At 38.2% G+C, this 17,771-nt stretch overlaps 1 protein-coding gene across 3 annotated transcripts; it reads right to left on the reverse strand.

Annotated features, from left to right (window-relative positions):
- Positions 1-355: 355 nt before the first annotated feature.
- Positions 356-14,310, reverse strand: GMFB (glia maturation factor beta). Of its 3 annotated transcripts, none has more exons than XM_032623549.1 (7): positions 14,184-14,310; positions 9,735-9,831; positions 8,311-8,360; positions 7,345-7,394; positions 6,771-6,853; positions 5,659-5,732; positions 356-4,084 (listed from the first exon to the last, which is right to left on the reverse strand). In XM_032623549.1, exons 1-7 carry the CDS (start codon positions 14,184-14,186, stop codon positions 4,013-4,015), a joined length of 429 nt encoding a protein of 142 aa, XP_032479440.1. In that variant the 5' UTR covers positions 14,187-14,310; the 3' UTR covers positions 356-4,012. The 3 variants fall into 3 exon arrangements, with proteins under 3 accessions (XP_032479440.1, XP_032479439.1, XP_032479441.1); XM_032623548.1 differs by having other exon boundaries at positions 6,771-6,856; XM_032623550.1 differs by having other exon boundaries at positions 356-5,732; positions 6,771-6,855.
- Positions 14,311-17,771: the final 3,461 nt, after the last annotated feature.

Raw genomic sequence — 17,771 nt, forward strand, 5'->3', positions numbered from 1 at the left:
TCAATAAAAGATCCTTCAATTTAATTTGATTTCTTACAAAATACACAGACCCTCTAACTTAGTCTTCCCTTTGAAAGCAAGTGTTCATCATTTGAAATAATGCCCTCTGCCCCTACAAACAAACCATTTTAGTATCAGACCAAGTTTTAGAAATTTTTATAATCTCGTTATATTTTCCCTCCCCCGTTCCTACTTTTGCCAACTGATCCACTTATTCTGCCTCTCGGTTTTTCCAGATAAAGTAAACAACTGAATCTGTGTGGTTCACACAGATGCCACAAGTGAGCCAGGCAGGTAATAGTAAATAACAACAAAAGGGAAAGGAGGCAAGTAAACAATGAAAAGCTATAAGTCCTTTCATGTTAACATTTTATTTAAACCAGTACAAGCACCATGCTTAACAGAAGACTGTCCAAAATAAACATGCAATATGAACTCGCACAGACTGAAACCACAGCTTCAGAAGTTGTTCCAGCTGTTGATTTTGTTAAACGATGACAGGAAACTGTTAAAATTCACAAGACTAAACCATTAATGTTTCAAGCCTCCTGAATGAGATTACATTGGACCACCTAAATCAGTGGGAACTACCCTGGCATGTTAGTGATCTCAAACAGTATTCAAGTAATTACACGTATATGAACTATACTCCAAAAAGCAAGAAAACACAGTTTCTATCACAACCTTAATGTAGTTGTTTTAAATATCATAGGGAGATGATCACTGATTTGAAATGTCAAATGGCATAATAAGAAACAAATTTCTCAAGAATATTCAACTTGGGAGCACTGATGTTAAGTGGCCTAAAAGAGTTACATTGTTCCAGAAATACAAAATAAGATTTGTCCAGAAATGTTTGAGACACTTCTTCACATAAGTTGTAAAGGCTCAAATTCTGTAGATTCCAGTATTACCAGTCTATTGAACAAACAGGGAAAGCAACTATACTAAGAATATTTGAATTGATAGATTACGAGTTACTCTCTACCTTCCACCAAATGTCAGCATTTAAACTCTTATGAAAATATCTTTTCATCACTAGTCCACATTATGGATTAATGACATTGCTCGTGTTTTAAGGTAGTCCAGACATATTTTTAAGAACCCCTTCCTTACTATCTATATGAGTGGGGAACAAAGACAGCCAAATTTAATTTGGCAATAAACTCCTTTAACTGGAAAAGTTTTAAAGTGTCAGGCCAGGATACAGTTTATGGCTACGTTCGACTCCTGAAAATAGGAGACAAAAAGGGAGAGAAAAGTGCTGACATTTTGCTACAAAGATCATTTAGTAATGACAATACAAAATTCAGCAACACCCTCTTAAACAAGAGTATGTTTAACTGCACTAGGCATTTAGTAAACTTTTTAGAAATAGACAATTTGAACATTTATTTTAGAAGTCAATTAAACAAAAACAGCCAGCCAAACAACTTTTTTCCTAACATAATTGCTTCAATACCAGAACAAAGTGAATACTATTCAAAACTCTTTGACATTTTGGAATTTCAGCATCGTCACCTGAGAACAGTTTTCTTCATATATCATTTATGTTGCCATAAAAACCATACTAAAAAACATGCTGTGATTACAAGTCAGTTCTATTTTGACAACATTAGATGCTATGCAGAACTTATACAAGGCCAACAATTTCAAAACTAATGGTGACTTAGAAGACCATGAAGGAGGTTCCCAGGAAAAAAGCTGCTGCCAAAAAGGAAAGATGAAGTTTGAAGGCTGAATGGGAATGGCTGTACCAGAAATGGAATGTAAAAACTGGAATTACAAAATCTGGAGTTACTATTAGGGAGAAGGCAGAAAAAGAGATTGAACAGGAAATATACTTTAAAAGAACAATGCAAAATTTGGTTAGATGAAAGGGAAATATATATAAAAAACAGAGAACACTCTAGGACAAGGAATCTATAACTCTCCCTATAGGACCAAGGAAGTGAAAAATATGTTCTACTGATCCCCTAACCTCATCTGTTGTCTTGCAAAAATACATGTTATCGATAAGGAGTCAGACAAGCTCAAAAAAGCATGGTTTATCACAGCTCTTTGTCCCTGTTAGAGCACAGGGGAGCTAAGCGTTCTGTGTATGGAGGTCAATATTATCTGACATTATGGAGGACCTTCCAATTAAATTTAAAAAACAAAAAAACACCTAAAACATGCAAGACAAAATAAGGAACCTCACTAAAAAATACATTCTTGCAGCCCTAGATTCTCTTATTGCTGCGAACCTGATGAAACAAAATCTCATTTCCTTCATTCAAAAACATTAGAAGAAGTGTCCAGTCACTTGGATTACATTTGCATTTCTGCATAATTATAAGCATTATTCTCCAATATCAAAATAGCTGTTTAAAGAATTCTTAAACATCCTGGGTTAAGTTCTCTCTCTCTGGAAATTGGAATAAAGAACCCTTCCCATTCATTAACCAAAACAAATACCCCCTCTAGCACTTCCTAATCTCCAACTAACTTCCTATTGCTTCCTGTTTTTTAGATTAGTGAAGCCAAACAGTGTTGGAATAGAAGATTCAATATTGTGAAAATTCCAACTATCTTCACCTCTTTATTAAAGTTGGCACAGAAACCTTAAAAAAATGCAAAGCACATATGAATAGGAGATACGCCAACATTAAAAAAAAAGCCTTTGCTAGTTTTGAAATGATTAAGATATTAATAAAAGAATTCACTCACCAAATCTGGGTAGTCTTTAGAGTCTCAAGACCTTTTGTCAAATTAATGTCAAGATAATCTTAAACAGTTACTCATATGTTTTTAAAGTACACTATATATCAGAATCCTTGCTTTAATAATGCCAAGGATGCCATCATCTAACAAGACAGGTGTCCAGTTTAGAATATCTTCTGACATTTAGGATGTAAGATGAGATTTCTATTGATGTGTTAATGTTATTAACTATGGCCAAGGTTTTAAGATAACCATTTTTTTTCCTATGGCACAAAACTAATCACAAATATGCCCCGAATTATAACTCTCAACTGCCATATATTCACCAATGCAAGTAGATAGTTGGAATTTTTAAAATATCAAGTTGGTTTTATTACAAATTTCAGATACACATATTAGAAAATTGTTTTACTTGGACTCTTTACAAAAGTATTAATTTCACCAAATCTGGAATACTGGCAGAGTGTAAAAGTCTTAAACTAAATGTAAAGCTAACAAAGGCACAGTATTAACACATGTAAAATAATGAGCATTCACAGGACGACATTAAGAGGTGCTTTATAAATAAAGTGTTATTAACGTAGATTCAAAACTATCTAGAAATGACACAACCAGGAATGAGGCCCTTAATTAGTTACAATCCATCAATTTCTAAGACTAAAATGTATTTTCCATAAGAAGAGAACCTAATAGTCATAACTTTATTATAAAATCTAACTTCCAGACCTTAAGAACAAGCAACTGATGAAAAGTTTCTGGACTTGATTAAAAGGATACAGAAAATTAAGAAGGCAAGGAATTGATGAAAAATGCTTGTAATGCAGATTATACCATAGTAAGTTATTATTCATGGCTCAAAATTGGGTCACTCAAGTCTTTTATCCCAAATTGATTTCAAAGATTTGACAAGTGATAATATGCTATTTTCATATATAAACTGCTAATATCCAGTATTTGTCAAAAGGAGGCAACTGTTGTCTATCACAATCTAATACCCACTTTCCAATGGTGTCTGTAAATAGTAACAAATTCTGAACCATAAGTTGTAGAAATTAGTCACAAGAGTGCAAAAAGTCCCTGGAGAGAAGTAGTCCACCTAACAATTACAAATATAAGGAAACACTTTACAAAGTTTCATTACTATGATGATTTCCCCTTTGTTCAAACTTTGAACAAATGAAGAATTTTTCTTTACTGCAGGTAACAAACTGTAAATAACAGTGCATTTTTAGGCATAAATAAGTATTTATGTCTGGTTCCAGTATGGTCAGGTTAATACATAAATACTTTAGAAACACAGAAGTTCACATTAGTGGAAAAATCCAAGTTTCTCACGTAACCATTCTTCAGTTAGGTCTTCAGTATTTCTTATTTCAAATACCTTAAGAAAAAAATCAAATATTTTGTATATTTGAGTATTAAATACCAAATTCTCCTTCCTTTCATGTTGGTCATGACTTAATCTGTGGAAATTAGATATACTTTTACGTTTCTTTAAGTGCTAGGGCCTCAGTTACCAAAGTTTAGCAATCAAGACAGCATAAAATCAAAACTCTTAAAAGCACAAATCTACAAATGTTCTAAAAGAGTAGTTCTGTAAATATTACCCACTAAAAGAGAGAGCCAAGTATACACACTTAAAATCAATCCAGTTAGGAACTGGAAGAGCAGGTGCTGATCCTTCACAGGTGGAGGGAATACAGCTGTTTTTATAAGGATAGATTAGTGGTCCACAGCCACAAATCTCTAGCCAGAACCTGAACACACACAGGCACAGAAAGTATAACGGCTATAAAAAGACAGTTTGTGTAAGACAATGTAATAGAGCAGAAAGGATGGGATTTGAGGCCAGAGGAAAGTTTGAATCCTAGCTCTGAAATGTACTAATATACAACCCTAGGCAAGTCATTCATCCTCTGAACCTCAGTTTTCCCAGCTAAGAACAGGAGTTTCACCATCAACTTACAGAGCTGTGGTGAGGATTCAATCAGATTATTTGTAAAAGTAACTTGTAGATTGTAATGCCTTAATTCCAGCACTTTAGGGCAGGCCTAGGATTAGAGCAGACATGAGCCTGTTAACAGAGCTCCTTCCTAACCACCCAATCCCCTTAGAGCAACTCCAGCATATTCCCGTGGTACAAATGAGGATAAGTAGTGTCTATAAGTTGGTGGTATCAATGACAATCATGTGGGCTAAAGGGAAAAAGCAGAGGGCACTTAAAAACATCACCTGGGTTGATAATTAAGCACCCAAGGGGAAAACCCTGCTCTCCTTAAAATAAAAACTGAAAGGAAATATTATTTAATACCATTCCAGTGATGTAAAATTCTATTTCAAAACATTAAATGTATATACTTTTTCAACTCAAACTAATGCATGGAAGTTAAATAAAGTTTGAAAGCGAGTACCACTCTTACCTTTAACCTTCAAAAATGCCATAAAACAATGGGAACATGTTAAATCTTGAAGCAGGTGTCTCATATGAAACAGAATGCTCTAACTTAATAAAGCTAATACGTATTCTTAAAATTTTAATTTTAGATTTGGAAACAATACAGTTAACTGCATAGCATGGAATTCCTGCACAGAATTTGGTTCATTTAGTCTATGGTAAAGGGCCCAGAGAAGCTTCAAATGCTGCATTTATCTACTAGAAATTACATTATGGAAGATGAAAAATTCTCAATAGATTGAGTAGTTTTCTAAAGCTGCCTATATTTTGAATATGAGTTCTTGTAATCAACTTATAATTTTCATTCCAAAAACACACTTTTGGTTAAAGACTTCTATCATTCTATTTCCAACTAATAAAAAGCTCTACTGCTTTACTGCTCTGTTCTAAATAACTTTCACCTATATAAAGAAATACTTAACTCTTCAGATTACTTGGGTATTGCTCTATTTACAAAGGGAAAAAATTGTCTCAACAAGTTAGTCAAATATAAATGCCACCTTGGTGAGTTCAGCTGTTTGGACTAGCTTATTCTTACTCCCAGCATACATCATCTGTTGTTCAGGCTTACATCCTGGAAGAGACAGATCAGAGTAGAAATGAGACTTAAATTTTGAAAGAGTGATGAGTTTTCATTATTTACTTTATAAAAATGACACATTTAGGATTTCCTATGCTATCAAGTTTACAAACACTTCTGTCTAAATGTGTAAAGGCTGTATTTTGAGTCTTACACTGCATACTGCCTGCACAAAGAGAAACAGCTCTATTACTAATGAACAAGGCTTTAGGTCAGCAAAAATAAATGAGGCTAGATCTCTAAAGATCTTGACTTTTAGAGCCTTGCAAATACTTTAAAACTTTTCAGCACTTAGTTTTGACAGTACATATCAAGATGAATTTTACAAAGGCCTAATACATATAGGTTTGGGGATGCTGTTGGGTCAGTAATGTCAGGAGATTGACTCTGAAAAAGGTTACAGTCTGTTTACGTATTAATTAAAAAATAGACTGCAGTATATTTTAAGTGCTACATAAATGATACAAATAATAAAGTTCAGGGAGGAGTTCAGTGAGCAGAAACTTTATTGTGGGCTTGAATGGTGGTGGCAGTGGGAGTTCTGGTGATAATGGATACTTTAAATACCAATAAGCCATTTTAATATCCAATGTTAGCTACTCTGGGACTATTTTCAAGATTATAGGCATATCACTGGTAACTACTATTTTAAAGATAAACACCAAATATATATCATAATCATACACATAGTTCACATACTTATAAATAAAATTAAAATACAGAAGAAAATGTCCTTTTGGTATTTTAAAATGTCATTACATTTTCCTTAAAATCAATTCCTTGAAATATCTGTACAATTTGACCTAACTACACTTCTAGGAATCTATCCTAAGAAAAGCAAGTTCTAAGAGATGATGCTTTATAGTAACTTCTTTTTAGGGATGCATTCATGTGTGTATGTGCGTGCGCACATACTGCAATTTAGGTTATTCAACACTTTTCCTCCTTAAAATGAGCATAAAATGTGTCTAGTATAAAAATGGTTTAATTTGATCAGAACCAAATATGCACTATTTAAAGAAATTCACTTACCAACAGGACTGGAGAAAATAAAGCACAGAGGGTATGAAACTCTTCCATCATCATGCTGATACTTATAACTATATACAATGAAGGTTTTTCTCAAGTTAAGGAAACTAAAATTACTGCTCTGTTTGAGACAAGTACTTATCAACAAAGTTCTGAAAGAAAACACGCACCGGGGGAGCTAGTGGGTGGCAAATTTCTATCCTGTCCATTTAGGCCACACCTTCATTATTCATTATCTTTCCACAAAATTACAAATGGGCCCCCCCCAAAAGTTATAACATCTTATACTCTCTCACAAATAAATTTATTAAAAGTATAGATTTAATATGGATTTTTTCTCTTTCTCAATTTTTATTATAAACATGTAATAATAAAAGGAACTTTTAAAAAATAATATTAATTTTTTGGTTCTTTTCCAATACGAGCATACATTTTATTGAATAATTTGGTCATGATCATGGTGTAGAAGAAAATTTTGTAAAATATGTCTTTTAAAAGTTGAACAAATGAACTTCATAAATAAAATGGTGACCACTTTAAAAAAACAAATCTTTCTAAAGCACTAAGAAAAGGATATCGAGGTTGTCGTTCAGGTAGTTCATCTTTAAGTTCATCTGGTGAAATGCCCTGGAACCATAAAGAAAACAACTTTTAAACATTTTCTTACCCATAAATTCTTAAGAGATATACCAAGCACCTATTCTACTAACAGGTATAAATTCATAACCTTATACCACAACATAAAATTTTATTTTACTAAATTGTACATAAGCTGAGGTTATTAAAACCTCAGTGCAATGAAAGCCTACTCCAGCCCACTCAGTTTAGCTCTGTGTATTAACTAAACATGGGGCTGAGAGACACAGTAGTCTATGCTCATGTTCCAATTGTCAGAAAATACTGAGTGAGATAAGCCAACTCCTCAGATCAACAACAATATCTGATTTAGGGGAAAAAAGTTAATTTCTTTTCACTCTAAATTAGTTACTTAACTTGACAAACTAAATACTTAGGTTAAAGGGCTTTAGTTTTTAATTACTGGCCAACCAATTTAGAAGCAAGTTATAAAGCTGATTCAGTTTTGGGGCTTCCCTGGTGGCGCAGTGGTTGGGAGTCCACCTGCCAATGAAGGGGACATGGGTTCATGCCCCGGTCCGGGAAGATCCCACATGTCGCGGAGCGGCTGGGCCCATGAGCCATGGCCGCTGAGCCTGCGCATCCGGAGCCTGTGCTCCACAACGGGAGAGGCCGCAGCAGTGAGAGGCCCGCGTACAGCCAAAAAAAAAAAAAAGTTGATTCAGTTTTTACCAGACATATAGCCCTAGCTTCTACTACTTATTACCCTGGATTTCATTAATGTTTCATGGGAGGTGATTATATTACCAAGACAATGCACTACACAATAATTAGCACATGCTTTCATGCATAATGATCATGTCTAAAGGTTTAGAACTCGCTTTAGAAGTAACTGTAACTAATATAGCATCTTTTGGGCAATAATAATTGCTTAATGATAAAACTATATTTAGCTGATCCAACAAACCTCAAGCTCTTCATCCAGCACCACCAGGCGTTTATCCTTATCAATTTTCACTAAAATAAAAATATAGTATGAGTAAACTGTGATTCTGATGTGACTTGATCTACCGAACCCGCAGAGTCCTAGCCCTTTTTTGGCATCCAAAATTAAAACAGGAAGAAACACAAGCATAAAACACAAGCTTGACTCTACAAGCAGTCAGCATTTAAAAGCTTTTACCCAGAATTCCCAGCACCTAATTTGCTAATTTAGAACTTTATGTCAACTCCTTACATTTACTGTGTATATGAAGAACTTCGTAACTCAAATGCACTTCCTAGATGATAAGAAAAGGTCATTGTGACTGAGACTGGTTTATTGCACATGGTTAGAATTGCAAGCAAAACGTGGACCAAGGGTCAGGACAGAACAACCGCCAGATTCCCAGCTTCTCCAGAGTCAGGATTTCATGGTGCAGTATGAGTATTCTGAGAAAGTGAATTACTAAATAGTAGTGATATCTCTATTAAAATACATGCAACAGAGCCCAAAGCCAAACTGAAATACGTTTAGATAATCTATGCCTGTATTCTTTTCCATTACTCTGAAAAGTTATCCAATTTTTTATTTTGCACTAATTTCACAGTAAATCCTGTGAGACACAATATGATCTCAAATAGCTTTACTCTTTGTGGCAAAATGGCACTGACACACATTGTCACTTTAAAGAACTGTATGCCTACATTGTAGTATTTGTTTGTAAAAGAACCATAATTCAACAAGCTGTCACCACCTCATTAATTCACATCTGCCAGATGCATCTCTGTTAACAGTATATAGTTTTACATTCTCACCCCCTCATCCTTCCTTTATCTTTCTAAATCACTACCCACATATTAAATATTACCTAAGAATATAAAAGAAATCTGCATAACATCACATACAGTTCACAGTGGAAGAGGCAATATACAAATCATTCTTTCTACTGTCAAAAGTCTGTGACACTTAAAAGTACTCTCCATGAAACTAGAGTTCAAGTCTACAATTGAATTAAGACCTCAAATCACTTTGAACATAATGCTGAACTGTACCACTTTAGGTGTAGGCAAAGGTGTCTGTCTGAGGATGAACGGCCAGGCTATTTTTAGTCCCCTGAGAAGTTAAAGGATGGAGTTGGATGGGTCACTACAAATGACCAAGTGACCAAGAAGATGATCATCTTCTCCAGAGCTGTGTAGGCAGCTGAGGGCGGAGGCAGGACACTCTGCCTCTGTTCTGTTACAGTAGCTGCTACTTTTTAAAGTGACCTAACAGATGGGGGCTGGTGTGGGGGGGATTAAAACTGGAAGAGGTAACTTTCTAAAGGTTCAGGTTATTCGATGTAGCTATAGGATAAAGCCAAACTCCAAACTAAGACCATGTAACGGAGACAATCGCTTTTAGCTTACTTATAATGGCAGCATTGTTCGTCTCTTTGCGAAAACGAAACTTTCTCAGCTTTTCCACTAAATCTTCAGCAACATCACAAACTACCAAAGACTCACTCTAGAAAAGACAAAAATCATGTTAGCAAATGCCATGACTTCAATATACATATGTACATGTTAAAGTTATAAAACCTAATACCTTTATGAAGGTATACTGACACCTACAAATGTCATAATTATGTGAAAGTATTAATGTGAAACACATGAACACTTAAAGAGCTTTTAAATCTACCAAGCTTTGTATCTACATTATTAAATTATACACATTTGTTCATCTTATATGTAGGGTATACTTTCTCTTTGGCTACTAAATATCTCAAGGAACTAGACACATAATAATGTGCAATTTCATCAGAACTGTAGAGGAAGGGAAGAATAAGGGAAAAGTCAAGGATCATTGCTGTTAGAAAGTATACTATTTCTGCACTATGCAGCAAGAACAGGAAAATCATCTTATTACACTTAGAGTTAACAAGGCCTTAGTTCATTTTTGAGTCTCACAACTATGAAAAAATAAAAAGAAGCAAAAGTTATGAAAAATAAACCTAAGAGTAAAGACCAATTACATTTTATATCTTAATTAAATGACTACACGGATCAAAAAAAAAGGAGCTACTAAGAATTATGAAAGCAAAACCAGATGAAACAAATATAAACACTCAAAAGAACCTTTTATAAATTATGAAAAAGTATTAGAAACTCTTCTCCAGAAATCTGGCAAGGAAATTATCAAAATCACTCTTCTTTTAGTGGTACAAATGCACTATTGATTGCAAGCATGTGGATGGGAATCTTTTTCTTTAATGTGTAAACTTTGAACACATACAAAAGTAGAGAATAGTATAGTGAAATCCTATGCACTTAACACTCAGCTTCAACCATTATCAACACAAAGCTAATCTTATTTCGTCCAAAAACCTCAATACTGCCCCCATGGACGGTCATATAGGAAAGGCCCAAGTCATTTTAACTATAAATATTTTAATATGTATTAATAAAATGACAGTATGTGCCATTAAAAACATAATGACAATAACATTATCTCACCTAAAAAAAAACTAATAATAATTCCAGTGAGTTATTCAAGTAGAGTTCAAATTTCCCTATTGTTTTAATTTTTTTTTTTTCTTTTTTAACAGTGAGTTTGATTGAGTCAGGTTCCAAACAAGGTCCACATTCTTTGGTCTCTTCATATATGGGTCACCCCCCACCGCCCACTTCTTCAGAAAATTAAAAGTGTTTTGAGACCAATGCCAAATACATGTCTCATTACAATCCGAAAGAATTAAGGCTTCAAATTTTAAGTTAAAAGGAAAATTTAAGAAAAGGCTGCTCTTTCATCCTGTGTTGGGTAAATAAGAGCATATGTTACAACAGTAAATAGCTATCAATTTTAAGTTGTCCTTTAAATTCATAACACTGGTAACATAAGTTATGATATACCATAGGATGTGCTATTTATACAATTAGAAAGTACATCCCACCAATACATATTATCCAATAAATTAGGCTCCAGTAGGAGTCATGTATGACCATCCTTTTACTTCTCTTTAGAGAAAGAAATGCTAAGTCATATGGAGCTTCCTGAATGCAGTATTCAAGCCTAGTCTATTTTTTCCTATCTTTCAAGAAAGAGATATAAATCAGAAAACTAGAATTTCCAATCTTTCATCAACCAAAGATAGAACCCTTTAGTAGAAACTAATAAATACTTTAGAATTTTGTAGGCAAAGAGCAATTTGTCATGAGTCTTATCTTACAGTTCTGATACCCAGAGCTGCCTGTGCAATCCTGACACTCTAAGAATAGTAAACCAAGTGAAAAACATGCTGTGATTTAATCTATATTGCTTTTTTTTTCATTTTCACCCCTCTCAATACCTTAATAAGGCCAAAAATTCCTTCCTACAAGAAAAAGGACCACAGCTCAGCTAACTCTAATGCTTTCAGTCAATAGAAGCATTTAAAAATCAGCATAATACCCTGAAAACAACACTGTATGGTAAATATTAACATACAAAGTGGAGAGTTTAACTCAAGTGGTCATCTATTGGATAATCCACACAATGAACATTTAATGAGTGTCAACAAGTGCTAAGTGCTAGGGATACAATGCTATAAGATAAATAGATTAAAACTATGGGCCCCTCAAGGAGCTTATAAAGTCTATTAGAAAACAGACGTACATAAAAATCATCAGGTAAAAAAATATACACTTGTTTGTACCTAGGATAAGACCTAGAAAGGAGAGAAACTTGATGCTATGAGAACTTATGACTAGTGGACAACAGCATGGTTACAGGAGACATGCCTGAAAAAGGCATCTAAAGGACCAAAACTGCCTATGTAAAGGCCCTTTGATTAAAGTGAGCACGGCACATCTAAGATAACGAAAGGCCAGTGTGACTCAAGCACAGAGAACGAGCTGTAACACATACAAGAGGAGGCTGGCAGGGGCTGGACTACATAGGGCCCAGTGGGTTATACTAAGTATTTTGGTCTCTATCCTATGAGCAAAGGGAAGCCACTAAGGTGTTTTAAGTAGGTGGTGACAGGGAAAGTGATCAGATTGCATGCAGGAAACAGGCAGAGCACCTGGATGAACAGACCAAGACTAGTTAACTGACAAGGCTAGTCCAGGTGAGAGATGAAAAGTAGCTTAGACAGACTGATGAGGATAAAGAGAAGCAGGTGAATTCTGTTAATAACTGTTAACGTGTATTAAACGCTATGAGAAAACACTGTGCTATGTACTTTACATGGATCTCTCTTCATCCTCAAAACAATCCCATTAGATGGGTATTATAGTATACCCAATTTGCAATAAACTTATTAATAAGATTTAGAGAGGTTAAGTATATTCCCCAAAGTTATGCAACTAGGGGAGCCAGGACTCAAGCCAGACAGCCTGACTTTAGCCCACACTTAACCACCACAAAGGAGCTGGTGACAGACAATACTGGCAGGGGTGGATCGGTAAAACAGGTGACTCCTAAGCTTTATGGCTTGTGTTAAGACTTAAACAGTGCTACCTTTCACTAAGTTAAGGAACCACTGAGGAACACCAGGTTTGAGGGGAAAGAGATGAGTTCTATTTTGGACAAACTGAGGGAGCTATGAGGCACTCAAGTGGGGAAAAGCTTCCCAGGGGATGTTAACTAAATAGTGGGATATAAATATCTGTGCTGGATCTCAGAAGCAAGGTGTGCACTACAAATTCACAAGTCATCTACATATAGGTAAGTGGTAATTGAAGCTATGAGTGTAGGTAAGAAATGAAGGAGAAAAAAATACAGAATGTTAAATGAAGCATTAGGATGGAGCCTAGGACTCCTACTTGTGATGCACAGGATAGGAGAAATGCATGGGACACAGACAGACGAACAGGAGACGACGTAGGAGAAAAACCAGTTCTGTATCCTAGAAGCCAAGGGGGAAGCATGAGGGAAGAAAATGCTTCAAAGAGGGTAGCGTGATCAACACCCAGAATGCAGCTGAAAGGTCAGGAAACGTGAGAATTGAAGAGTGAGTCCCTTGGATTTAGTGACCAAGACAAGATCTATTCGATGGAAGTGGGTTGAGCAATGAATGGGAGGTCAGAGAATACAACAGTGGGAGTTTTGTGTTTTGCTTGTAATTAAAGACACGAGAAGCATATTTTAAAACCCGATGGGAAAGATCCAGGAGATCCTCGTTGGGTAACTAATTTAATTCTACACTTTATTTTTGAGCGCGGGGTCTAACCCATACGAGACAGAAGCCAGAACCCCCAGACAGCGCAAAACTAAGCTTTTTACAGTTACTTTAAGGCCAAGGGTCAAAGCACTGGGTCAAAAGATTTCCAACTGCCATAACTCGAAGAAAGCATGGATAAGGAGAAAACCTTAGAGGCAGGCCAGGGGAAGGAGGAAAAAGAAACTAAGGCGAGGCCGAGACAATGGAGTCAGAATTCGAGCCCTCCCCAGCAAAGGCGGCCAGACCGAAAGTGCTCGGCGTCCGCCGGCCCTTTGGGCCTGGCCCGGGCCCTGGGAGAAAAGCCGGCGTTTGGGGGAGCCCTCGGCTGGGCCAGACCCACGGCCCCTTCGACCCTTCAGCGCAGCAGCAGCTAAAACCTTCCATCCCGAAGGACCCGGTGAGAATCACCCACCCGCGCTGGTCGCACCCTAGTCGCCAAGCCCGCTGGGCGATTCGACCCCGGGCCCGGCAGGAGGATGCTGCCCTTAGGCGAGGTGGCAGCGTCCGCGGGCGGAGGCCAAGACTCAGACTGAGGGTACCCACCAGCAGCCGGGCCGGAAGCGGCCGCCAACCCACCCCGGGCGCTGCCCGCCGAGACCGGTTCTGGCAAACAGGAAAGCCCGGCGGGCTGGCCCAGCCCTCCGGCCGGCCCCCACCCTCCCCGGCAGCAACTCACCATTTTCCTTCCGGCCGTCAGCAGCCTTTCGCCTTCCCTCGGGTCCCTTTAAGAATGGCACGACAGCCGCCTCCCTTCCTGCCCGGCGCCAGGCAGAGCCGCCCCCACCAAGCTACGCGGCAGCGGCAGACCGGCACGTGACGGTAGACGGCGGGCTGCGCGGCTCAAAAGTAGCCGAAACGCGATCGCCCGCTTGCTCTTCAGCCATTGTAGGGGAGGATGCCCTGTCTGATTGGGAGTGGGCGACCGTGCCAAAATACACTCTTAAAACTCAAGCCAGTTTTTCCTTCCTTTTAACTTTCCTCAAACTCTGAGATCAATTTCCTGGTGACATGATTAAGTCTACGATTTCAGTGGTAAATGTGTGCGTTAACCCTGGCTTCCCTCCCACCCTTTCCGGAACCCTACCCCAGACTCCCACCAGCTTCTGGGACTTGATTAATACATTTCTTTTCTCAATGGTGTTTATTTATTGAAGTATGATTGAATAATGATTGACGTCTAGATGAGTGCTCTCATCTAGAGCTGTTGTCTAATCACACATTAAGAAGTTTCTGTAGGAGGTGCCGACTTACTGGAGCAAGTTTACTTTTGAATGTGGTGGGGAAAGTAGTTTAGAAGAAGTAAGGTTCGAACTCAGAATTCATACAGGTGCATTCAATGAAAGAAGCTGCCTGAGGCAAGATCTCATGGTGTTTACAGCTTATCCCCAGCTGCTAGCATGATGCCGCATCCATAGTAGACGCTCAATTCATATTTGCCGAAAGAGTGAAAGAAGCAAAGAAAAAGAAAATTCCAGAACATGCTCCCACTTACATCCTTCTTCATTAGTATTAGACTGAATTATTAGAATTTTTAAAGTTTGTGTTTAATATTAAATTTAATGAATTGTTAGCATGTTAATAAGTAGCATTAAATCAGAATTCAAAATATATAAATTAATTTGATACAATACCTATGTTTTCTCATAAGTTAGAAAACTAGAAGGATTAGCTATAAGAAGTTCCACAGCTCAACTACATTCTCTTAGTGATCTGCCCCCCAGCCCCAATACTTTTTACCATGACAAGGGAACTGGTAAATTTGACATGTAGTACCATATAAGAAATGGTGGAAGAGAAAATGATTTTTACTGGTCCATGAACAGGTATATTAGACTTTTGCGGCGAGCGAGAGCCACTCTTCATCGCGGTGCACGGGCCTCTCACTGTCGCGGCCTCTCTTGTTGCAGAGCACAGGCTCCGGACGCGCAGGCTCAGCGGCCATGGCTCACGGGCCCAGCCGCTCCGCGGCATGTGGAATCTTCCAGGACTAGGAGCACGACCCCGTGTCCCCTGCATCCGCAGGCGGACTCTCAACCACTGCGCCACCAGGGAAGCCCTTATGTTGTTCTTTTAATGTTTCCTAAATGTTAATGGCTATGAAATGGGCTGGTCTCATGTTAGACCCAGAGAGGTTGGGCAGAGTAGTACGCTGACAAGAAAAGGACAATGATGAAAATATGATTTATTTTATTATGTGGGAGGTGTAAAATGAATATAGACTATGTACAGAAATTTTACTTGAACTCAGTCTGTAGAATATTCTTTGAATGAGGAAAAAAAATTACATCTATTTTAAATGAGGTTTGGGAATGCTGTTCGGGCTTGGGTTATTCTGAGGGGGAAAAGTTCAAACTGTTTTCTAGCACTTTTCTGCCTGGGTAACCCCTAGTAAAAACTCAAGAACCTATAAATACTAAGCTGTGTTGAGGTCACTGAAATGTGTTTTATCTCAGGGAAGCATTTGATGTCAAGACAAGATCAGGGTCGAAAGGAAAGGAGTATTCTAATTAAAAATCGAGGGAAGATCAGAATTAGAATAATCTTTTCTGGCCTGAATTTTTCTAAGTCCTTCATTCTCTGTATTGGCAGCCATGCTAAAGTGTTTCTATTATTTACATATTCATTCATGCAACAAATAGTTATTGAGGACCCATTGGCTCTGTCCTGGTGCCAAGATCCAAAACAGACTAAAATCCCTACCATTCTAGAACTAACATTCTAATGGGGGGGGGGAGGTAACAGACAATAGCACAGTAAATTAGTAGATATTATAAGTTAGAAGGTAATCTGTGCTGGGGGAAAGAATTGGAAAAGGGAGATTGGGAGTGCACTGTATGAGGGATTTTTATTTTAAATAGGGAAGTTGCCCTAGTCTTCACTAGGAAGGTCATGTCTGAACAAAGATTTGAAGCTGTGGGGATTAAGCATGTTGATATCTGGAGGAACATCCCACACAGAGGGAATAGCACTGTAAAGGCCCTGAGGCAGAAGCATGCATGTTGTTACAGGGGACAAAACAGCAGTCAAATGACTGGAGTGAGTTGTAGGTGTGGTCAGAGGGATTAGAGGGCTGGATTCTGTACAGCCTTGTCAATCATCACAAGGACGTGCCCTTGGAGAGATTGAGCAGGGGAGTGACGTGACCTGTTATGCATTTTAGCAGAATCATTCTTTTTAACAATTTTCTAAAATTAATTTATATTTTTAATCTGTTTATTTTTGGCTGCTTTGGGTCTTCGTTGCTGCGCCAGGCTTTCTCTAGTTGCGGTTAGCTGGGGCTAGTCTTCGTTGCGGTGGCTTCTCTTGTTGCAGAGCATGGGCTCGAGGCACGCGGGCTTCAGTAGGTGTGGCACGCGGGCTCAGTAGTTGTGGCTTGCAGGCTCTAGAGCACAGGGTCAGTAGTTGTGGCGCATGGGTTTAGTTGCTCCATGGCACGTGGGATCTTCCCGGACCAGAGCTCAAACCCGTGTCCCCTGCATTGGCAGGCAGATTCTTAAGCACTGTGCCACCAGGGAAGCCCCTAGCAGAATCATTCTGACTTCAGTGTCCTTCTTAAAGGATCCTTCTGTTGTGTTAGACTGTAGGGATAAAGTGACTTCCAGAGCCAGCCAAGATGGAGTAAGTAAATTGCAGTCTTTCTCTCCCACTGATTACAACTAAAAGCTCTGGAGAGAATATGAAAAACAACTACCAGAGGACTCTGAAGAGTAAATAATAGCAAAATAGCTAGTGGATTGAGAAAGGAAGTGTTTTGATCACCTCTTCTTCATCCTGTTTGTGAGGGAGGGATTCTCTCCCTAGGATTATGGAGATGGCTGAACACACAACACCCAATACTGGATAGGTGAAACTGACAGCAGTTTTTTAGTCACATACACTCACAGTCTGGGGGAGGGGAACACCAAGTGCCATGCCCTGGGGAACAGAGTGAACAACTAGAGGCTGTGGGAGGCAGGCTTTGTAGCATCAAGAGGGTGAGGTGCCCCCTGGTCCTGCGGGAGGATGTGACTGGCTTATTTGAATAATTCCAGGAGCTGGAAGGAAACTGAAACCTGGTACTCAGGGATAAGCAGGCACTGTGCCTGGTCCCCTTGATAAGGAGGGTTGTTTGGGTAGGGGACCTTGTCCGTGGGAGAGGAGTGGGGATAGAAACTCACAGTTAGGTCATTCCCGATTTCACCAGATATCAAGGCAACACATAATATTACACCTTAATTTTAGGCCTTACACAGCAGGAACTCAGAACTTGACAAATGACTGGTAC

The sequence above is a fragment of the Phocoena sinus genome, chromosome 2, assembly GCF_008692025.1.
Source record: "Phocoena sinus isolate mPhoSin1 chromosome 2, mPhoSin1.pri, whole genome shotgun sequence".
NCBI classification, from domain to species: Eukaryota; Metazoa; Chordata; class Mammalia; order Artiodactyla; family Phocoenidae; genus Phocoena; species Phocoena sinus.